Genomic DNA, 24280 nt, shown 5'->3' with positions numbered 1-24280 from the left:
GGGGAGGGGTGCGGTGAGCCCCGAGGCTGTTGGGCAGGCAGGCGCCTGGGTCACCTGGGCTTTCCTCGGCTTTTTCCCCCGGTACCTGTGGCCTTCTGTGCCATCTCCTCTCCCCGTTTTGTGCTTTGCGGTGGTGGTGGTGTTTATAAGTAAACTAAGCTGAACGTGAAGCTTAAAAGTTAAACTCTGCTGTTTTCTCCTTCATTCTTTCATAATATTTACTTTTTTCAGCTGTTTTCATCTCAAATTCATCACGTGGAAGTTAGGAAAGCTTGTGCCTTGTTTATGAGGCAACACCAGTATAAGTTTGACTCTGTAAGTAACGTGTGTTAGGCAGTTTGGTACGTGGGGTTTGGAGGGGATGTGGGAGGGGGCGAGTGGTTTAGCCACAAACATACCTGTATTAACATATGCCCTGAAAACATGTCGTGTGCTCTGCCAGGTTGATGCATGGAAACAAAGAGAAATGGGAGTGTGATTGCCTGCTTACCTTATTTGAATTGCAGTCACACAAGTTTGTCTTTGTATTTTTGAAGTTTTTGTAATCAAGCCACTTACTATTGCCAAGTAACTAGCAGATTGACACTTAGTTCTGTAGTAAGATTCTCTGTGGAGTAACCATTGCAGAATTTAGTAGATAGAAAGTGTCAAGGATTTTAGAATGAAAAACATCAAAAGATGGTGGAACACTTCAGAGCGTGTTTAATCGTTGTATAAAGTCATGCTTTAAGGCAGTTTTTTGATTGGTTGGGTTTTCAGGTGTCTTTGGTTTGGGTTTCTTTTGGTGTGTGTTCTTTCTTCACCTGTAATCACAGATAAAGGCTTAATCTAATCCAGGAGGGAGATGAGTCACTGAGACCACTTGGACTCATGCTCCTAATTTTATTTTAGGATCTTTTGGTACCCCAAATCATTCCAGTAGGGAATATCTAAAGTTATACTCCCACATCCCTCAGAACCCCAAAATGATGAGAACTGGCTAGATAGATTTGAGACTAGTCACAAATTTGGTGTCTGTTCCCCCTGCCCTCTCCCCTCCTGTTCAACAGCTAGTAGTATCTGGCATAGTGTTCAGGTTTAACTTGGCTTTCCAGCTGGCTGAGATTTATATTTGTGGTTTTTTTTTTTTCTTTGTTTTGTTGAAAGTATGTGGAAGGATCATTTGAAAAATACCTTGAACGACTAGGAGATCCAAAGGTAAGACTGGCCTAATACTTGTCAAATGAATAAAATTAGAGTAATTAGGAGATGGTTTAAAATGTGGTGTTTTGGAGGTGTTTTTTTTCCAGTTAACTCAAATTCTGGAATCTTGTTTACAAGAACAGCCTACACAGACTGGACAGGAAAGCTGAGGCCTCTTACGGGCTTTATTTCTAATTGCAATTCTTCTGTAAGAAGTAAAGCAAAATGTGTGGAGTGTACATCAAGTCAGATGATTATCAGGCTTTGCAATCCTTTGTTTCTTCCTTTACTCCCAGATTCAACTGCTAGAGTTCAAACTTTAATTTCTTTAGGCTTTAACCAGTAAGTATGGTGAATGCAGTGGTCTCTGAAGAAAACGTAGTGGCTTTAATTAAAAAAAAAAAAAAAGGTGCCTTGAGTGATGTTTAAGAGTCACTACCAGAACTAGCTCCATTTTTCTTATGTCCATACCATATTGCAGATTTTGTTTCCCTGGAAATCCTAATATCTCAACTCTCAGTCCACTGATTGTTTTAACAAGCTGATGAATTTGATTGTGTCTTAATGGTACAGAGAGCTAGAATAGAGTTCTTGGTGTTGAAGCTATTTTAGCTTTGCTATCTCATGTAATCTCCTAATCTTGCTAGGAAAGTGCTGGCCAGCTGGAAATGAGTGCTCTATCTGTGATGTACAAGTAAGTGTCTCTTAAGTTTCACTTTGTTTTGGACTTGATGGTGTTTGGGTTCTGGCCCCAGAGGCTTTGATTTGTTTCTTGTTGAGATACTAACGTGAAGCACAGTAAACTAATGAAATTACTTAAACTAACCTGCCAGTGGGTGTCACCACAGCTGCTGTTCTCCTGGTGTGGATTAAGGGCAGGATCAGTTTCTTTTTGCTAATGTTAAAATCCAGAATCAACCATTTCCTTCTAGCAGCTGAAGGATGGAAAATGGGGAAAAAACAAGGAGCTGTGTGTAGTGGAAACACTGCGTTTGTTACAAGTGTACCTAAAGCTCAAGCAGGTGTTCTGAAAGCTCCAATAGTGCAAATACTTGTGCATAAACCCTGATATCAATTTCAAAAGTAACATAAGCCTGTGCAGGTGTAGCTGAAAATTATGCTGTCTTGTAACAAGCAGCCTGAGAGACTCTGGTGGTAGAAGGAAGAACCCTCATGCTCCTTCTGTTACAGAACTAAGGAGCAAACAAGTTCTGCAGGAGGTACTAGTTCCCTGTACTGAGGTGCTGATCCTTCTGCAGGGTGACTAAATCTCTTAAATTGTCTCAGTGTCAGCACTCTGCTGCAAGCATAAGTACTTGACCTATTCTGTGACTGAGTATAATGGTCTTTCCTGAGTATATTTGCTTTTCCTTCCCCTGAGATGGGTGGTGTTTGCTCCCCTAACTATTGCTGTGTGGGAGCATTCATTTATCAGGAAGTGTATTCTCCTTTTTGTAGTAGAATCTTTCTGTAAACCATCAGTGGATTCTCTAAACAGCTCCCTACAAAATTCTTCATATGATGGTTCTACAAAATGTGCTCCTTCAAGTCTGGTTTTTCCTCTGCTTACCTAGGCAAGACTTTATTCTGTACCGGTACCCTGGGAAGCCACCCACTTATGCTACAGACAATGGCTTTGACAACAAGGTGAGGGGAAACAAGGCAATTCCCTACCCCTGAATCCTGGTTACCTCCAGTCCTGCTCGAGTTGTAAAAACTGGCCACTGGAGTTGAGCACTTTTAAGTCCATTGCTCTTTCCTACCTGAACAAAACCCCAAAGCTGACTCAGCTCCTGGAAAAAGCACAGTGCCTTGTGTGCTGTTCACCTGCCAGTCTGCTTTGATCCTCCAGCTTATTATTGGAACAAGTTTAATTTTGGTGGAAGAGGTCACATCACAATTGCAGAATATTCACTCATGTTTCTGAAATATTTGAGTAAAAACATTTATCTGTGGGAATTTCACTGATCTAATAAGGTAATAAAATGAATATCTGGGTTGAGTTGAAGAGCAGAACAAGATGTATTTATTATCTTGGTGAAGAAAAGGTGTTCTGCCTACTCCCAGTGCCTCTCTTCCTGCAGTCAGATGAGGTGTGCTATTTTTCTTCCTGAAAAGGGGAAGTTAATGGGAATGGGGTAACAAATTCATTTATTCCTATGACATACAAATTGAGCCCAGTTAAGAATGGGAGCTAATGGAACAGTTTATCTACACAGGAATTGTTCCTGGGGACAAAAAGGACATAAAGGAGAAATACTCTGTAATCTGAGCCCTCTTGTCCTTGCTGCAGTGGTGTAGATGTGCCCACACGGTTACTTGGCTAGCTCAGGCATGATGCCAGTGACGTTGCTTCAGTGTGGATTTCAGTATGGGCTATGGTATTTGCCAGAGTGGCTAGTCTGCTCTGAAATCTGTGCTGCTGCAGCTCCTGCTCTCCTCTGTTGGGTAGTATTACTGCCTGTGTTTACATGGGCTGCTTTCTTTTCCCATATAGTCTCCTGTGTAGCTTAATCTAATTCCAAAATGAGCTAACTTTAAAAATCAAGCACTGTGGTCTGTGTGTTTGTCCTCAAAGGCTTTGCCACCAGAGCTCTCCTGAAGTGCTGGCAGCTGTCTGTCATCAGGCTGCATGTACAGGCAGCAGCTCCTCTGGGTGTTGCTCCTTCTCACCCTGAGATGAGCACTTGGGCTGGCAGAAGACCAAATGCACACCAGATTAAGAGGTGTGGCATCCTGGTTCCTGCTGGTTCCACTGGGAAGCATCCTTGCTGGCAATGTGGTGACACCTGCCAGAGGGCACCTGCTAGGGGCAGCTGGCTGTGGTCAGGAGCCAGGCTGGGTTTTGATGTTATCAGTTCCCTCAGGGTATCAATGTGTATGTTGCAAACACATCTTTCCAAAAAGCAGCAATAATTCTGCTTATTGCAAGGTGTTGGTGAGGGCTGGAGAAGGAGATGCTCTGGTAGCCCCTCAGGTTGGAAGGGGTGATATGTGCCTCAGACAGTGTATTTCAGGGGTGCTGCATTTGATGGCTTGTATTCATTTTAACCTCTTGAGCAACTGGTGGCTTCAGAGGTAGGCTGGAAACAAACTCTTATTTCATGTTTAATACAGCCTGAAGGACAAAGTGATAGTTTTTTCTTTGTGTCATTGACAAACTTATTTAGAGACTACCTCAGATTCAGTTTTAAACTGATCCTACAGCTTTTTCCTATTTATTTTGAGAGTATTTATTGTTGTCTTGATGAGTTGTCAGCTACAGAATGAAAGAATAACATGGTCTTCAGCTAGGATATCAAATAGAATGGGGTATGTTTTAAATCATTCTGGCCTTAAAGACTTTTTTTCTTCTTTTCCCCCCAGATTTTACTGTGTTGTTCCGGTAACAGCCACTATGACTCTGTGTATACCAAAAAATTCCACGAAAATGCTGCTATTTGCCAGGGTAAACTTGAAATCATTTTTCTACAGAAGAGAATTTTGTATTTTCCTGTGTTTATAGGCAGTGTTTGTTCTCAAGGGTGGGGTGGAGGAGGGTGAAAGCTCACTTATTGAATATTGGTCTATACATATGCTCATTATTCTCTTAGGTGGGGTATTGGACCAAATGGTCCCTTCTTCCCACCTGAATTATTTTGTGATCAGATGCATTTACCTTGAAAATTGCAGCAGTTTTTGTAGATCTGATATTATTTTCATTTGGTTTGAGCTTTGTGTTGATTTGTTCAGCTGTATTATATGAGATCCTGTACAAAGATGTGTTTGGCATGGATGAGGAAGAATTAAGGTCTGCAGTTGAGGTGTTTCGAAGTGGATCCAAGAAGAACAGAAACAGTGGCTCTTTAGGAAGTGAGGATGCACACTTTGATTGTCTTCATGAGAAAGTACCCAGAAGTCCATCTGAAAAGAGGTAGTATTTTGGGAAGGGGATGTGATAAGAGGGAAGAAAAAAAATTAATATTAGCTCTTTCATATCTCACAACACAAACACAAAGCTGAAGTGTATTGTGGAAGAGAATGTACTTTCCTTGGGGCTGGGAAATGTCACATAATTGAACATCCTTTGCTGCTCACTAGGTTATAGTTGCTTATATCTAATAAGTTACTGAATGCTTGCAGATGACATTGGTTTGATAGGACTTAGAACAGGGTGTCTTGATGTGCTTGATAGTGCAAGAGATTAATTGGTCATTGGGATCATCTTCATCTTTTCCTAAGGGTAGCAGTAGCCCTCACTAGGGGTGGGTGTTGAAACAGCTGAAGGTCCTGTTCATGGAACTGGGGGAAGGGGTTGTCCTGTATTGCATCACAGCCATGGCTGGTGTTTAAGGCAAAATGTGCCACTTGATGGCACCATGGTGCTTTTTCAGGTTATATGAACAGTTGCTTGATTTTAATCCTGGCTAGAAATGATGTGTTGTATCTTTTGTAATCTTATTTTCAATTGCTTAGAGTGGACAGCTGGGAAGGCAATGATACTGACAATCCACAGGAAGATAAGTTCAAACAAGGCTTTGAAGAAGAAAAGGTTTGTCAGTTAGGGAAGAATTGCTTATGGTGGGTTTTGTTGTATGATGTTACCCTTGCCAGGGCTAAACTCTCTTTTCCTCTTAGTAAAATGACTTTTTGGAAAGGGGGTGGCTTATTTTTTTTTCTGTCTTTTGTTTTTGCCCTTGAGATTCGATTAAATTTAGTGCAAGCCTTTTTCCTTTGAGATTCTTCTTTCCTAGGTCCCCCACCCCAAAGATGGAGCTTAGCAGATGTTTCCTGATCTGCTATTTTTTTTTTTTTTCCTAAAGTGGTTTAAATCAGCTCACTTCTGTTTTGAACAGAGTATAAATCACTTCAGAACAGTTTTAGTAACTACCCAGTTTTCAGATCTAATAGCTGAATGCCCACCAGCTTTTGAAGCCATGGCTTCATTGGTCTGATAAGCTTCCTTGAATTCCTTTTGAGTAAGGAACATGCCAAGTGTAACTCTTGAGCATGTTTTTAACCTTTCCAAAGTCTGTTTGCTCAGCTTCTGAATGCATTTTTGTGATGTTTAGGCAAATATGACACAAGTAAAAACTTTGGAAAATAGCATCTTAAAATGGTCCACAGATGTTGGCAGGATAGAGAGTCATGCTGAACACATTAAATGCACTTGTTAATGCTCCATTTCAACTCTGATTTTAGCCTCTGGAAAACCCATCCAAGATGCCTGTTCCTTATAAAGTGCTAAAGGCACTGGACCCTGAGATCTATCGAAACGTGGAGTTTGATGTTTGGCTGGACAGCAGAAAAGGTATCTTTAAAGAGGGAAAACCAAACAACTCTTCTTGTGCTGGGCTCAGTGTTAAATTCAGGAATCTGAGGCCTGTGTCAGGTGTTCTTGACAGCTGAAATGCGAAGGATGCTGGTTAACCCAGCAGATACTTGTAGGCAGTGCATCTTCTTGGTAGTGGCTGGTTTCTTGGCTTCATTTTAGAGTATGAAATATGTTGTTTATGACACTCTGTAAGGGTGATAAGGTTGCTAAAAATCTGATCTCTGCTACTTATTTACTATAGTAGAGTACAGAACTGTTACCATTCTGTTGGATTGGAAATCATTCAAATTCATGAGTTTTTTTGTTGCAGCATGTGTGCAAGGACTTTGCTTTTTAAAGCATGATTTTGGCTTCAGAGTTGTATAATAACAAAGATCTCAAGTTTAGCATTGAGGTCTGTGAAGTGAGATGAGTTTTTCCTCTTGCTTCCCAGCAATCCTGGGCTTGAACGTTCTGGAGAGATTTCGTGGTCTTTGTGGCCTGGGATAGGTTGCTGCTTTTTGGCATGCACTATGGCTCATCTGTAAAGCAAGAAGTTACCAAGAAGGATAAGTTTTGAAGTGGTGGTTGATGTCTCACCTGAAGTGCTTTGCATGCTGAAGAACTCCAGCATTTTGCAACTGCACAGGCAGTAATGAGGGTCATTAAAATTCTTGGAAGAGAATATAGTAACTAATTATCTGTGTAAGTACTGATGTGCAAAGAATCCAGGCAAGGAATGGAGATGAAACCTACTGAAATCTAGCAGCAAGGAGACTTCAAGCAATATTAGTTTTTTCCTAGGTAACATCTCATTTTTGCCAGGGGTCCCCAGTACTTTGGCAAGACAAGACACTTCCAGTGTTCTTAGTACCAGGATTGGTATTTAATGCAGGATTAACTTGGTCCCATCACAAAAGACATTGTAGTATTGAAGTAGCAGTGATACTGCATTATCTGGATATTACTTATCTCCTGTGGCTTAGCCCAGTTTGGTCTGTTATAAGAACATCTACAGTTACTTCAGTACTATGGGAAATGTTGAGCTATGCTTAGAAAATACTTAACTCAGTTGGCCTATAATGTGTGGTTGGATGCTGTAGTGAAGTACTGGTAGGATACGTGAAGAAAGAACAGTAGTTGAAAGGCTTTTTCCCTTTTTTATTTATTTATTCATTTATTTTTAGAGCTTCAAAAATCTGACTACATGGTGTTTGCTGGGAGACAGTACTATTTAGGAGACAAGTGTCAGGTTAGTACTCAAAAGGAGACTCAGTTATGATAACCTATTAAAACTGCTTTAAATGGAGTGTGGTAAGCTGTAAAAACATTTGACTTAATAGAATTTTTCAAGGCTCTTCTCATTCTCTTCCTTGTAGCTATTAATCTTTCTTTTAAATTTAATTTTATTTCTAAAATCTATCTTTAAACATTGGGTAGTGTGAAGGAAAAGCTGCTTAGAAATTCACTGTGAACCAGTCATACGTATTCTGTGAGTGTAGAAGCTCCAGGCTGAGAGCTCAGGATGTGCAAGGTGTGCATTTGAGGTAGTTGTCTGTTAGATATTCACTGGGGGTCAGCAACAAATCTGTACAATCTCCTGCTTCTCAACAGTAATGTAGCAAATAACTTTATAAAAGAGAAAGGCAAGAGCTAAAAAGGGAGGAGTAGCATGATCTGGCCAGGACATGCTGAAAGGAAGGTCAGCTTTCTTTGTATTCTGCTGTTGTATGTAACTAGGGCTTTTTTTTTTGGTCCCTGTTTGAGGTAGTGCTGATGATTCACTCGGTGACTTGTTTCTAGCTGAGCAGAGCTTTCCTTTCCAATTTCATGTTGTATCTTCTGTTCTTCTCAAGTTCTTAAATAACGATCTTCCCTGGTACTTATCTGCTTGGCACAGCATATAAAAAGTTAGAAAGAAAGTCACTTCTTACCTCTCAGTCTGTCACAAGACTGATTTTTATTTTTTTCCCTTCCTCCCTGAAGCTAGTACAGTGCTTTTTATTTTACCTGCTATTTTGAAGAAGTATTTGAGACTCCTGGGCCAGGCTCAGTGACATAGGATTAGCTAGGAGCAACCTTTGCTGTTTGTGGTTTATAGACATTATTCTGAATCCACTGATACAATTTGGCTTTTGTTTTTTTAGAGCATTGCTTGTTCTCTCTCCAGGTACGTCTGGAGCCTGGAGGTAAGTATTACAATGCTCACATCCAGGAGGTTGGACAGGATGGCAACACGTTGACTGTATTCGTTGAGGAGCTGGCAGAAAAGTAAGCAGTCTGGTGAAAACTTCATATTTTAACCTTTTTTTGGTTGAGTTTGACTATTTGTGGATGCTTAAAATAGGATTAAGAACCGTTGAAAGAAGAGAGAACCTAGTCTTTTAAAAACTGAGGGTTTGCTTCATTTTTTGCTGTCACTCTTCAAATGGGATGTTGCAGGAAACTATTTTTCTCTTGGACTTCTAATAACCTGGATCATTGTAGTTCTTCCTGTGAAACCTTGCTTCTCTGTCTTCTCTGGAATGTGAAAGTGATCTCTGCAGTTTGGACTTGATTCACAGATAGCAAATTACCCCCTGCTGTTGGTTTCTCTTGAGTTCTTATGTTGTACACAAACAACTAAATAATTGGCACTTCTGGTGAGTCTAATCACTTTCTCCACGTTGCTGTTCAAAGCATTCACCCTTCTCTAAACCTAGAATTCAGCTTGATGACATACTGCAAAAATCCTATGTTGTCAGATGCTTTCAGGTGTGCCTCTGAAGACTTACAAATGCAGGGCAGAAAGGCTTGGGCTGGGAAATCAGTAGCACTGAGCCTAAAGCCTGGCTTGCCTTTTTTTAACAAGCAAGTAACAGTAATGTGTGCTCAGTGTCAGATTTTTTTTATTACTATTTCCACAAGCTCCCTACACTCTCAAGTTTGTAGTTTTTTCTATTCTGTCTTAGTGTGGGGTTTTTTTTCAGCTTACATTGTTCAGCTACACACAGTATATCCTTGTGACACTGCTTAACATCAGTGTTCTTGGTGTAGGCATACAGTTCCTTTGGCAAACTTAAAACCAGTGACACAAGTGGCACCTGTCCTTGCTTGGAATATGGTTCCCAGCCGAAAAGGAGGAACCTATCAGAAAATAGCAGGTGGATACTTCTCAGGAATAGGTTTGTACAAAGTTTCCACAAGCATTCCTTTCCGTTGGGGAAGTGGGGGAGACACAGGTGACAGCTTTAACAGTAGCAGTCTTTAGATATTTTATAGCATCCAGCCTGTGATATAAAACTTGGTCGCTGCAGGGTTTGATGTAATGTGATTTTAATATGGACTTTTTTACAATAAATAAACGCAGCCTGCAGAAAGAGATTTTAGCAGTGAGGGTACTGGTTTGATCAGGTGAAGCTGGGAAGATATCCACAAGTAGGATGCTCGTATTCTGCAAATAATTTAGAATGCCTGCTCGAGCTTCCAAATAAGGGTATGAAGCTTGGATCCTTCTAATGCACTTTTTGTGGGATAGGCCATTGGCTCACTCTTTTCTGTGTCCAAATATTGACTCTTCTCAAATGATAAAGAGAAAGGTACCTGTGGAGTCAGCTGTTTAAGGTGTAAATCTGCCTTTTGTGTCCTCAACCACAACTGCAGAAATGGATCTGAAAACACGGAAGAGAATGCTTAAGAAAGTCCGTGGAAAGGAAGTCTTTATGACTGTGGCTTATAGCAGGGGCCAGCCAGTCCTTCCTCCCAGGCTGCAGCACAGCGTTCCCACGGGGCGCTCCCCTCCAGTTCACTGCTCACAGGGTGGTGGAAACGTGGCACCTTATGAACCTTACCACCCTCAGCAGCCTCCTCCGAGATACGGCCGTGGATTTGGGATGCCGAGGTAGGAAGCCTTGAATAAACCTGCCTGAGATCACCCTTTTGTGTTCTCGTCACTCTTGCTGTAGACTGGTTAGGGGAGAGAGCTTGTGTTATTTCATAGATAACACTACAAATGAGTTCCATCTGAGAGGCACTTCCTGGTAATTGCACCTTTTACCCTTTAAACTTAGGGGATCTGCCCGATTTATAAACAGGCACAACATGGTTGACCCTCAAATAGCATTCTACCCCAGTCCAGGGAAGAGAGGCTGTCAGAGCTATGACACTTTCTCCTGCAGGTCCTGGTAAGTGAATATAAACCTCTTTACAAAACGTTGCTCTAAAAAGCCGGGGAGGATGGTGGGAGAGAGAGATTTGGAGGGCTGAGTTGGCTGTTAGTGGCACAGTGTGAAACAAGGGGTTTAGTTGTGCCTCTCCAAAAAGAACAGCGTTAAAATTGAGCAGTGAACCCAAGATGAAACTCTAGAGAGGGATGATTCTGAACTTCCTTTCTTGTTTTTATAGCTCATACAGCCGTAGCCGTCGTCAGATGCAGTGTGTGAATAAAGACTGTCAGTTTGGGTTTGTACCAGGGAATGGAGAAGAGCCTCAAGAACAAGAAGAAACTATAACTTTCTATGAAGTTGAAGGAGAGGATGACACTGCATTTCCTACTTTACCAGTAAGTTATGAACAAGGGATGTGTTAAAACCTCTCAGAAAGGAGTGGGTGGAGGAAAACTGTACAAGTGTCTAGAACATCTTCACCTAAACCTACAGCAGCATTTATTTTTTTCTTGGAATAAGCTTTTAGCAGTGAATGTTTTTTTTTGAGCAGGGAAAGCTGAAATGAGTCTAGATCTGGTAAAACCTGCTTAAAATCTCAATTTTTCTGGATATTCCTCTTCTTTCTCCCTCTTTTCACTGACAGCAGGCAGCACTTTTTTCTCTTTAGTCTATTTTCATAACAGTAGGGTCATGTTTCTCCTTTCTATTGCACTTTGAAAACAAACCACTCCAAAAATCCCTTCCTATTGTGGATGCCTGGCTAGCATTAAATATTGTGGGAGAAAGCTTTTCATTTGTTTGCCACACTGTAATTTATCATTTGTGTACCTAGATTCAGAAACTGCATGGTGATAGCCTGGATTGTTCCTGTGAATTCATAGTTGTGGTGTTCTGGGCTCATGTGCTGTTCCTGAAACAGTTTCTTCTGCTACAGGAACAAAAGAAAATTCCAAATCTAGACTTCTCTTAGAACAGTCTTGACCAGTCGTTCTCTCAGGCTGTAAAGTAGTGCAGTGTATTCTTAAATTTAAAAATCTTTCTCTTTTAGTTGTAGTCTAAGCCCAGTACAAAGCTGGATATGTGACAAAAAAAAAAATCAATTGGTATTCAGGTATGTGAACAGGAGAGCAGACCTTTTCTAAAAAACCCTGGTAGGTTTGAATTGCTTTTTACTTAACAAATGTTAGCCTTGTATTTAAATGCCAGAGGAGGAGTCTGCTCAGGGCTGTTTCAGCAGAAGCCATTTTTTAATTTGCCCACATGTGCTGGATCTGTAATCTTTGCTCTGATTTTTTTTTTCCTCCAAGAGTCAAGAAATAAGGACAGATTATCCTGCAATTATTTTTTTTTCCCTGACATGAAATCAATATAGCTTAGTAGCTTTTCCTTCCCATTGCTAGATGATATACCTGCAGCTCCTAATGAATCATTTTTCATGTTCGTTCTGTGACTTTATTGTTGTCAATGCCAAAAAGCCTTTTCTCTGTCTCTTCCTTGTCTTGTTTAGTAAAGGAATATAACATTTGCTGGGGAAAGATGCATCTCACAGAAAACTCTGCCATCCTACTAGAGGCCTGGTGGGAGAATCTTCTGACTTACCACCTCTGCTTCAACCTTGGAAATCTTACGAGCCTCTCTGAGGACTTTATCGATCTCATAGTCATCATGTCTTCTGAGGAGAGTTTGAGTGTCACCTTAGCCATCACAAAAGAGTGAATCAACTTACTTTACTTGGGCATCTTAATCCTATATTCCTGCTTCAGAGAACTCTGTTTTTACTGTGGTGCAGCTAAGGACTGATTTGGGTGCAAAGACAAAGGGCATGTGAAGTGTTAAAGGAGCCCTGTGGGAAATCCTGATGGATGCTGCTCTCTGGAAAAGTCAGGCTTGCATGTGTGGGTCAAGTTAGTGCAGTCAGTGGTGTCTGTGCCTACCTGTGAATTTCACTAATTGTGACTAAAGAGAACCTTTTTGCATGGTAATTGGAGTATTTGGATGAACTTTTGGTGAGGTGGGAATCCTCCAAGAGGAGGAACACAGGAGTATATGTTTGGGGTAGCAGTCTTGGCTGTTGTCTGGGGTCTGCTTCCTCCTTTTCAGCTTTCTTTGAGCTTGAGTTAAAGCTGGCTAAGTTCTGGGAGGGAGTAACTTGACTGTGTGACACAGGACAGTGGTAGGTCTTCAGAGTTCACCAGAAGTATTCTAGGCTTCAAAAACCAAATGCCATAAGTATGCTGAGCAGAACAAAAGGTAAGGGAAAGAAGTGTGTCCACTGCTGTTTCCCTGCCATCAAGGTACATAGGTGCAGTCACAAAAATGGTAATTCTAGTGAGTTTTGGTTGCAGCAAAGTTAGTCTGCCAGCCTGTTTCTACTCTGCTGTGTGTGGAGCATTGGAAAGCCTTTAAACTGCTTCTCAATGCACACTTCTGACTTTGCCTTTTAGAGCCAGGGTAACCCTCCTGCCATTGTCCATGGTCCAGCAGGATTTTGGGTAGCAAGGGGTGCCACAAACTCTGTTCCACCTAACAAGCAGACCCTGAATTCCTCAGAGGAGGAAGAAGAAACAAGTGACAATGGTAAGTTCTTAAAGGATTAGTGGCCTAAAAGAGATGTTTAGAAGATCTGTGTGTTTGATAGTAGGTTCCTTACATCTCCTAACTGCCTGTTTATTGGGAGCTTTGAATGTGCATGTGAGCATGTTGTTTTTCTTCTTTGTCTGATAAAAATGGGTCACTTCTCTTTAAGTTTGCTGTGCCATCACCCTTGTGATAGCTTGGGTCTGTAGCCAGCCAAGTTGCTGCTTAAAAATGTATGAATTTGGTAATGGCAACCTTGACACTTGGTGAAATAAAATGAATATATTTTGAGTGTTTCTCTACCTTTTCTGCACAAAACCAGATGATACTGAAAGCAGATCTTTAATGGATGCACTGAAATGTAACTGTAACTTCACCTTTAAGCTGCCTTTTTTTTCTGAGTCAGAGCTTCCCATTCTCTCTCTTGTAGGGAGATTTAATGAAGAATATATCTATGCACCTCCAGGTAAGTAAAACTTTAGTCTTTACTGGTAGAACACTGGGTGAATGTAATGTACTGATCATGACCTTTTTATATATTCTGAAGGATTAGATGTAATGCTGATTTTTTTTTTTTCCAATTAATTTTGCCTGTGCCCTCCAGATCCCAACTGTGAAGCTGCAACAGTGTTTAATTCAGCAGAGCCTGCAACCACCTTGGTAAGCTTTAGTCACTGTCTGTTCAGAGCAGGGATCTGTGGTGTGTGTGGCATTCTTCACAGGAACTGCCCTTAGATGCAGGCTTTATTAGGGCAGAGTCTTCTTTTGTATATTCACCCACTTTTTTTCTCCCTGAATGGTTTTTATCAGAGTCTGTGAGTACAGTCTGAATTGTACTAGATAAATTAATGATTTTCCACCTTCCCAGTCTGCAAAGAGAAAGTGTGTACTTGAGTGCTGTGTACTTTCCTTTTTCTGCTCCAGACAGCACTTACTTTCATGATGCTACTCTTCAAGTCCTGTTCCACTTAGTCTTACTCTTGTACTGTGGGTCTGGAGGAACTTCACCTCTGATAGAACTGACTTTGGAATTTTTATTTTGTTAATCTGAAACTGAATCTTCAGTCACCTGGTGGTCTACATTGGTTTTGAAAACCACCCTTGTGCATGTCAGAATAAAACTGTTTTTACCTGAGTTACAATCTTCTGAGTGAGTATAGTCCATAAATTAAATATAAAAGTTTAGGGGAGTGGTGTGTGTGCCTTGTGAATTCGTTGCCTCTTAAATGAACCATTCCCTTTGGAATTACTTCAGGAAGAAGGGCCAGTCTCTGCATCTCCTCAGGATGGAGTGGCTTCCTACAGCTATCCTCAGAAGGTAGTACCTAATACTTTATTGTGGTCGCCCTGTGGAGAAGTGATTGCTCCTGCTTGATTAGTGTCAATTTGTGGGGTCCCTCTGCTTGCCCCTTACACCATCTTGAAGCAAAGAATACAATTCTTGATGTACAAAACCAAAACAGAAGGGTGAGGAGGTGCCCTGCTGGTGACAGGTGCCTCTAAACTGGTATTTTTAAGCTGATTTTTAGAGAATTGAGATGAGTCCTAGTTGTGCAGGCAGCTTCCAAAATGCATTTTATGTAAAGTGAGAATTTCTGAACTGTGTGATATTTCTGTAGTCTTTGTCAAATGAGTTGTTGAGACAGTCTGCTGAATCCTGTGACTCTCTTCCAGGTGCTGGTGAACTCTGCAGCAATCTCAGCCTCAGCAGGGGTTTATGCTGCTCCTGCTCCAGGCTTCTGCTCCAGTTCTGCTGCCTCCACCCCAGCCAGGGTCCCCACAGCAGTTCCCCCCCCAGCAGCAGTGCAGCCAGTGGTAGTGTCTCCCCTTTCTGTGGGGAGGCCAGGTAGAGTGCACACACTGCAGCTGGGGAGCTGGAGTTTTAAACATGGAGTGCTTCCTTTGGTTTCAGATGACTTAGTGGCAGTTGTTATTCACTGCTGGCTTGCTCTCATGTTTTGCTCCCAAATTTGCAAGTCTCTACTTTGGGTTCCCCCCTCATCACTTTTAGCCATCATTGCTGAGTGTTTTGCTGGAAGGTGCTTTTGTGAGGGCAGAAGTTCCTGGCAGCTCCTTTCTCCCTGTGTTTCCTACAGCTCGTTTTCCTCTGGAGCTGAGGGGTTGTCCTGAGGCTTTACTATCCCTGTGCTGAGTTATTCCTGTGCAGGGAGATCAGATGTGTGATTTGTCCCGTGGTTCACTAACCCCCTGTAATGCTCTCTCTCTTTTCTTCTTGGGAAATGTCTCCTAAGAAAGAAACTTTTTTTTTTTCCTATTTTCAGAAGAGGATTTTTCATGTCTTCTCAAGCTCTTCTTACAGCATCCAAAGAACCCTCCACCATCAATCCTGCTTAGTTCTGTCTCCCTTTTCTTCTCTGTTTTTCTCCTTGGTTTTTTTCCCCACCCTGTGAGAGGTTAGCAGCACAGGTCTCCAGGCTGTCCACTTGCTGATGCCATTCCAAATAACCTGCTGCTGTTTAGGGTTATGTGCCACCTAATGAGTGTTTAGCTGTAGTCCATCCCAAATGACATGTTTGGCCTGACATGTTTTGAACCTTCCCTTATTTTTGGCCTTATTGTCACAGATCTGATGACTTACAGTGATAAATCTGTTCCCTCTTGTCCTAGGACAGACAGCTATGTAAAGAAAGTCTGGCCTGCCTTCTAGTAGGGAGAAATGATTGAAAAGTACATTCTTAACTGGAGTGTCAGGCCTGCAGACAGACGTGCAGTTAAGGCTTGTGAGATATAAAATCAGATGGGAAGTTTCTAATTTCTCCTGGACATTTATAAGTGGTTCCTGAAGACACCTGTTAAAGCTTGTGGTTAGGGACCCCGAGATGACAAAGAAGTGCAAGTTTAATTGTGTAACTTAGCTCCTTGCTTAAGAGATGTGCCATTTCAAGCTTGACTTGACTTTTGTTTCCTTCTAATTGTAGCAGTTTCTTCAGTTCCATTGCCCGTTTATTCACCGCCTCTGCCTCCAGTCAGCGAAGTGGGAGAAGCTGGTGCTGTTCTTCCACCTTACTCTTGTGATCCCAGTGGCAGTGATCTGCCTCGAGGTAACAATGGAATTTTGTGCTTTAACTGCTGCTGCTCTTCAGCATGCTTCTGACTTGTGTTCTCCATGGAAACTTAACAGGATACCTGGAGTGAGCAGAAATGGCTCTTTGCAGCTCGCAGGGAGTGAGAAATAATATTTTGGATGCTTATGCTAAAAATGTGTTAATTCCTTGTTCTGAGCAGGTTCATATCTGACTGGAATAAGTGATTACTGCAACTTTAGACAGCATTTTAAGGAAACAAATACCAAGGGTGAGGGTGATTGGCCTATATCATACTGGTTCTTGTTAGGGTAATGATTTTTCTGATTGATTATAGATACATAGGGGTTTTTTTAAGTTGTGCTGTTGCACAGTCCAGTGGGATATTGTGTTGTTTTCCTGTAGGGCTCCAAGATATCATTCTGTGGTATCAAAACTGGGCATAAAGTGTAGGGTCACCTTGTTCCTTGGGTGCCCAGCATTTTTGCATGCTGTAGTCAATTGTGACATGATCTAAGGTACACTTCAGATATTAAGCAATGAGTGTGCAAAGACCGACATCGTGCCACCAGAAGAGCAGCTCAGAAACCAGCTTTCAGCTTTATCAGCTGAACTTGGACTTAATTTTGCAAGTGATAATCTTTAGTCAGCTTATTCCCACAATTTAAGGATATCAGCACACTGTGCAAGGCTGCATCAGGCAGCTGAGCTTGGTAAGCAGTGCAACAGGCATATACATATTTAATGTCTTTTGTCCCTGTTATTAATTTATCTCCTCATTCTGTCATGTTTATGGCTGACAAGGCATAAATAGAGCCTGTAATTCAGAGAGCTTTTTTTAATAACCCAAAGATGAAGCTGTCTGTTGTCCTTACTGCAAGTTAAGTGCATGTCAACAACATGAATAATAGTAACCCCTTGTTGTTCTGTGATGTGTGTTGTATTTATCTGGGTGGGGAGTCCTGTGGGACACAAACACGCCACTGTTGCATCACTGCACACATGGTAAGAGGCAGATAGAACTGTTTTGTGACAGTGTCTTGTCATAGCTGGTGTGGATTGTTGGTTGTATGTGGTTTTGGACAGCTGTAGAAAATGCTCTCTATCATGTGTGTGTTCCCTTGGCCACTATTTTGATGGTTCATTGGCTCAAACTGCTCTAAGGATTAAAATATTAGAAGGGCTGTAAAAGAGAACTTGATTATTCAGCCTGCTTGTCTTCTTGATAGAAAATTAGCTTGTTCTAATTGGTTTTGCTCAGACTGGAGCAGGAAGCTGTACTGGCTACGAGTTGGAGTTGCCACTCCATGTACAACAGCAGCAGCTATTTCTGCCTTCTCTGGCAGGGGGAAGCTATTTTTGGCAGTGTGAGCTAGATGTAAGCTGTAGTCTCCTTTGAAGAGCAGCAGTGCAAAACTAGCTGGCTGTTTGTTTTTGTTGTACAAGTAATGGGTGTATCCCTCTGCACATTGTTTGAAGCACTGATGTTTTTTCAGTATCCCCCATGCACTGGATATGTTGAAAGTCTGTGCATCATAGCCAGCTTATTCTAATAGCTATCTTTCCATGCAGCAGATAACATAATTTTATCAGACTTGCCACCTTTAGTTCAAGTTCCTAAATCTCCCATGTTCTTTGATGTGGAGAGTAGGTTTTCATTCAGGGGCGAGTGAGGGAAGGAATTGGCTGCATATTGTGTGGGGTCTGTGAAATCCAAGCATTCCTTTTTGCTCTCTTCTGAAAAGTGTACATTCACTGTAACAGTCTGACTTGATTACCTCCCAGCTTTCTCCCCCCCCCAAAAAAACCTCCATCCTTGCAACTGTCTGTATTTCAGGCATATGGCAGCTCCAGCTTCTACTGCATGGCAATGTAAAGCTTGAAACTTTTATCCCAGAATTGATTACTTGAAGATGAAGCATAAAATATTTTAGTGGTGTGGTTGTTTTCATGCATGATTCAAGGTACTGCCCTCTAAAGCAGCTCTGCCAGTCCTGTGTGGGACTGTTCCCAATGTACTAATCCTAGAGGGTTTGTTTCAGGTAAGCTAATGAGCTACTGTTGGTATCTTCAGTTCAGGTAGCTACATCTGGTAGGTTGCACAACAGCTTGGGCTGAAGTAGGATGGATTCTTTCAGATGTGTTTACCATGTCATGTACTTGTTGTGTCAACAGCTGATCTGAAAAAGGCAGGTTCTGGAACACTGGCCTGGCTGCTTAAAGGCCTGCTGCTCTCCCAGGTACTGCAGATGTGCTCTGCAGTGACTGGTGCTCTCACAGGCACTGCCTGTGAGAATTCCTTCCATTCCAGGGTTTCTTATGAATGTTCTGTTTTCCACTTCCCTGCTGCAGTAGCATCACTCTAGATGAGGCTGTGGCCACAACAGAGTGAACAGTTTTCAGCTTTAGTTGAATGCCCTTGACTGAGGCTTTCAGCACCTGGGAGAATTGGGTGTGAAGTGTGCTGACAAGAATCTGGAGTGCATGTGGGTTAATAACCTCTTTGGCACCTGCCTGTAGCTCTTCAGCCCAGTTGCTCCACAGAATTTTGTCTTCTATGCCTTCTTGGCATAGACTGTAGAACTTTTCTGAAGGATTCCAAGGCTGGTAGACAATCAGGAATTGCATGTAACATTTATGTTGTCTCACTGCTGTAGTACAATCTGTGTAGCCTTTCAGGTAAGAAATCTAGAAGCTGTGGAGTAATGCTGGGGAGCACAGGTTGCTCTGCTTGACCTCAAGTACTGTGCATTTCACTGAGGATACTCACAGGCCTGGTATTTGGGTTGGGAGTGTGACCTGTCAACAGACTGACATCCTGGACTTTGGGAGGAAAACCTGCCATGTGCCTTGGTGTCACTTGGTCCATCTACACTTGCTCCCATTTTCAGAGTCTCTTGGATCTTTTTTTAAAGAACCTCAAGACTTGTGAAACATGTTTATTAATGTGGTGACCTTAAGTCTCCTACCCTCTCCTGCTGCCTTGTATTTGAAGGAGCTGTTGATAAAAGACAGCTTGATATTACTGTGTTCCAGAGACTGCAGGATTGACCAGAGCTTCCCAGCAGCACAGTAAACATTTTATCATTATTTTTATGCATGATTTTTTGGCACTGTAAGATGAGTTTTTTTTATCCGTAGTCAGCGTGGTCTTTATCTTTTCATGTCAGGGTGCTTCACTTTTTTTGGCTCAGCTATTGCTTCCTAAGGTAGTTGTGTTTTACTTGGGATTGGCTTGATTTGTAGACATCTGAAAGAGGAATATCAACAAAAACTGGTCTCCTACTGACTGGCTTCTGTTCCTGCATTCGGCAGCCGTCAGTATTTCCAGTGTCAGTTTGTCACTTGAGTCTCCCAGCTCTCCCTTTGTACTGTTATCCTTGCTATGAAGCAGCTGCTTCATTCAGCTCCTCTACTTGTTTTGCATAGATTTGCATAAACAATTGAAGAACAAAATCAGATTTAAAAAAAAAAAAATAAAAACCCCAAACAGAAACCCAACTTGTTCTAAATGTAGATGCAGTTTCAGTGAGATAGTAACAAGTTGGTGTTTCTGTGGGCATTTGGGTTGGTTTCAGTGTTTTACTGACTGTGGTCAATGGCACAGCCAAATCTCCACCATTTCCAGGGGTGAGCTCACAGCTGTTAAATAAATGGAAGGATCTCTCTCCCTGCTTTCCTTTTCAGCTGCCAGCAGCACTGGAGCAAAGGCTGTGGTGCACACACATGGGAACCTACTGTGGAATAGGTGATTGGCTCAGCCTTTAAACCAGATCTGTATTTGAATCTCAGAAACCAAAATTGTGGCTTCTCTTCTCCTTTCAGTGGTCGACTTTAAATGTTTAAAACTGCTTCACTGTTTATGGATGGTTGGAAGTGCATTCCCAAGTTCAAATCCCTGTTGTTCTTGGAGAGTGGTTTCAAAGTTTTTCCAGGCATCTGGGATTACTTCTCAGTGTGTCAGGCATTTGCCTGGGGGCAAATCATTCAGTATATGGAAGACAGAAGTAAAGGACTACTGGCAGGAAAGCAAGGAACTGAGTACACTTGTTAGGAAAGGAGAAAGAAAATGGAGGAGGAACAAGTATGTTCTTTCTGACTTCATACACAACTAGGGGGACCCCCAAAACTAGGAAAGAATGTCTTACAACAGCTGCATATGTTGTCCTCCTTGACATGTCTCTGTGGTCACTGCTCAGCAAAGCTCTGAAGATGGAGATAGTGGCAGATTGAGACTTGACACTGGACAGAAGCCACATGAAGCTGGACTCTGGAGCTGGTTCCTTGTCCCAGCATGTTGTGGGGGGCATTGTTGCTGGTGTATGAGAAGCTCCTGCTGTCTGCAAGCTTCCAACCCCTTTCACATTTCTGCAGTGAGGAAGGGATGGCTTTCAGTGGTCAACTTAATTTAGGGGCTCATAATCAAATTTTTACTTGATAAAATTTTTTTCTCTAAAATCTCAGCCTTAATAGGAAGCCAGAATTGCTTCAGGCATAGTTGCTTGTAACAACACTGTCAATTCTCACTTGAGTAATTGAGGTGAATAAACCAAAATTAAAGCTAATGTAATCGTTGAAGTTTGATAATAAATTGGTCAGACAAATGCTCTACTACTGCACAAATATCTGCCTGGATTAACTTCAGAAGATAAACAAGTTCTATTTATATTTGAGTTGGATTCCTTACCCTTGGAACTTTAAAGTCATGCTAAAATACTGTTATTCATTAAGTAAGAATAACTTAAAATAAAATGCTCCTAATGTGTGTAAATTTCCTTTGCTTCTCAGTTTATGTTGTTCTGCTCTTTAATGTCTTATCCTTTCATTTCAGACACCAAGGTCTTGCGGTATTACTTTAATTTGGGATTGCAAGTAAGTGCTTTTAAAATGAGCATAGTAAATTGCCTGTAAAAACTGCTGGTTTTCCTGACAAATGTACTGATGTATTTAAGGCTTCCCAGTGTGCTAAATGTGCATCCTGTGCACTTGACTATTAATATGTACAGGCTTGCTTGGTGGAGATTAAAGTATAGCTCAGCAGGTGAAGTTCTAAGTCAAAAGGTGAAGCACACTAGTGTATGTGTTTAGTTTGACTTGGGGACATGTGTGCTTGTTTTTGCAGTGGATGGTAGATAAATATTGTTCTTCCTATGAAGATAAGGGGAGAAACTTGAACCCTTCTTAAGAAAATTTGTGTACTTAGACAAGACATCAAAGACCATTTAGATGAAGTGTGGTTTGAGTCTTCTAGGACTCGTGCAGCTGTGTTCAGACTGGTTAGCACCATTTCTGTGTGTTCTGGGAGCTCTTACTCTGCTGAAGAATTGTCTCTGCACCAGCAGCCACGGGCTTTGTCAGTGCTGCTGCTCAGGGAAGTAAAAGAAGTAATGTCAGCTTCTTCAGCTGAAGAAATAGGAAAAATCTCTTTGAATGTGACAAGTCGATAAGTGAGAATCTTCTTTCTCTGTAAAGATTTCTGACACAACAGCAAAGTGTAACTGGGGTGGTGGTTGCTACAGATTTTGCAGTATCTTTTCTGGTAGGCTCTAGGAGTTCTTCTTGGTGTGTGTATAGTAACTTAAGGGGCTAAGAAGGAAAAAATGCACTTCTTCCTAACTTTAGATATGAAACGAGTAACGATATCAAGGAGGGATGGAGAGTATATGGTTGGATGCATGACCCTATATTTTTTTCCCCTTTTCTCAAAGTATTGTCATCAGAGCTATTGGCCTTCCATGGTGTATGTACAGCCAGTGCTGCCACCATCACCTGTGGAGGTTTTCCCAGCATACACTGAGCCAGCACCTGTCCTGGACCAGCCAGTAGCTCAGCTCTACACTGATGCTGGGAGAGCTGAAGTCCACCAGGTTCCCTTGGAAGCACCTGCAAATGGTTAGTATTTAAGACCACGTACAGTACTGATGAGAAGTGAGGGGATTGTGTCTTCAGAGCGTGGCTGCTCCACAGGAGCTGATGTCTGCAGCTCTGCTATCCTGTAGGAAGTGTGAGGCTGGGAGGACATACAGAAAACCTGGTAAGGGGTTGCCACAGATGGCAGAGGAACTTGTGATACTACTGCAAGTATGTCACAGTCACTGGTGTAGCCACCAATGTGTCAGGGGCTTTTTAAAGCCATAAAAAGTAACCCTGTCTAGGGATGCTGCCTTTAACTTGGGTGAACTTGTAAAACTGAAGGAATCTTTTTGTTTCCTGGTAAGCAGATAGTCATGGTATCAAACCAGAATGCCTGTATTTAAAGGAGACAGTTGAGTTTTGGCAAGAACTGAACACCAATACCTCAACTTCACAGAAAGTTTTAAAAGGAAGATGTTGCAGGCCTTGGTTTTAGGCTCAGCATGCTGAGCTGTGACCTCTTGAGTAGCCCTTATTGCTAGCTGCATCTCCTACTGTGCATAAGTTTACAGCAAAACTTAGTTTTGCCCAGCAGCTTTGTCACAAGCTTGTATGGATACATTTGGCAGTAAATAGAAGGGTTGTATTAAATTTCAGATGTCTGAAAGGTCAGATGCCCAGCTCATTAAAATCTGTGGAACATGGCAAACAGTTCTGGAAAGAGCACAACATAACAGAACTGTTGCTCAGAGGCATGCAGGTTATTGCTCTGCCCCTGCTTCAGCCTGTTCAGCTGGGGTGGTTCTTTTGCATAGATGGGTGTCCCTGTCAGAGCAAACAGGGGAAGAATATATTAGCTCTCCATCTTGGTCCCTCTTGAAAAAGCTGCCACTCCAAAGCAGAGTGCTGCTAAGCAATTCTTGAACAGGGATTAGTGGGAAGATGAGCAAGTTGTCCTCTAGTCTAAATTGGGTCCCCAGATGATTTTGATCTCCCTATTAGAAGCAACGTGTATGGGCATAAAATTATCACCTAAATGATTTTCCCTTTTGGTCACCAAAATAATGCTGTGTTCAGGATGATGAAACTCTGAATCAAAGGCCATAGATCAGTAAAGTATGGTAAGTGTATGTATTTTGTTCTGTTTTTTTAAGGTAACTTCCAAAATGCAGAGCCTCCAGCCCTGTCCTATGGGCCAGTGTATTACCCAGTGGTGTCAGACCCCTTCAGCCAGCAGCCTGTTCCTGCCTTTGATCCTCTGGTACCTGCCTATCGCTACGTTAGCACCTGGCAGCCAGTAAGTCCACAGTATGGAACTTCTCCCCAAATTGCTGCTCCTGTAAGTCCTGGACCACTGCACCAAGTCAGCTATATTGCCTCAACCAACCCTTCACCTCATGATGTGCCTCAAGGAATGTAAATCTGGGAGCTCTAAGTTCATTTCTTGCCCTTGGCTTCTCTGTTTCTTGTTTGTCAGCTGTGTGTTCATATTGTTTTGTAAATGTTATCCTGTCTCAGTGGGCTGGGCCAGCTGATTGATCTGCATTCAAATTTCCTGTTTCTCTTTAGTTTTACCCTAGTGATAAGATACCTTGTCAAGATGTTGTTTTAGTCGATGTAGGAAAGCACAGGGAAAGATTATCCACAAACAACAGCTCAGGGGACACAAATCTGGGACTCAGCCACAGAAAGTATGTGTAAAACTATGCTCTGACTAAATGTTGCATCGTGTACCTCTCAGGGGTTGCACTGGGGCACTTAGACACGTGGCTTCTTGTTTAAGCACTGAAATAGGCTGCCATTAAAAATGCAGTTACAAATTGGGCACTGGGTCATTAGAGGATGAAAATGTTTGCAAGAGATGGGCTTTCTCAGATTTCACAAAACAAAACTGCTTTGCTGCTAGCAGTGGAATATTTGTGATGGCTGTATTTCTGATGTCATTCTGTGTAGGTTTCATGACTCTTGAAAGGGTTAGAATACTGTTTTGACCTGTTGTATATTCCTGTACATTTGTAAGATTTGTTTTGTGAAAGCTGTTGCACAACTGGTGATAGTCTTGGTGTTTATTTTGCACTGAGAGCACAAAATAAAAGCATTGAACACATGAAAAGGAGTGGTCATTTATCACTGGCAGGTTATGTTCCTGGCAATTAGTCATCCAGCAGCCTGGCTGGAAGAAATGT

At 41.9% G+C, this 24280-nt stretch overlaps 1 protein-coding gene across 1 annotated transcript; it reads left to right on the top strand.

Annotated features, from left to right (window-relative positions):
- Window positions 1-231: 231 nt before the first annotated feature.
- On the top strand, window positions 232-23514 carry LOC103776369 (putative bifunctional UDP-N-acetylglucosamine transferase and deubiquitinase ALG13; the record flags this gene model as incomplete). Its single annotated transcript, XM_008943877.1, has 22 exons — window positions 232-315; window positions 1147-1197; window positions 1830-1876; window positions 2757-2829; window positions 4549-4630; window positions 4915-5095; window positions 5638-5713; window positions 6364-6472; window positions 7663-7727; window positions 8646-8746; window positions 9512-9639; window positions 10118-10170; window positions 10273-10355; window positions 10525-10638; window positions 10859-11015; window positions 13065-13216; window positions 13367-13398; window positions 13628-13663; window positions 16137-16259; window positions 21073-21113; window positions 21950-22133; window positions 23249-23514. Coding segments are annotated over 22 exons (2238 nt in total), but the record flags the coding sequence as incomplete, so codon positions are not given.
- Between the last annotated feature and the right edge of the window lie 766 nt (window positions 23515-24280).

The sequence above is a fragment of the Merops nubicus genome, unplaced genomic scaffold (assembly GCF_000691845.1).
Source record: "Merops nubicus isolate BGI_N331 unplaced genomic scaffold, ASM69184v1 scaffold12337, whole genome shotgun sequence".
Taxonomy (NCBI): Eukaryota; Metazoa; Chordata; class Aves; order Coraciiformes; family Meropidae; genus Merops; species Merops nubicus.
The sequence above is the reverse complement of the archived record's forward strand: the minus strand, read 5'-3'. Positions and strand labels throughout refer to the sequence as shown.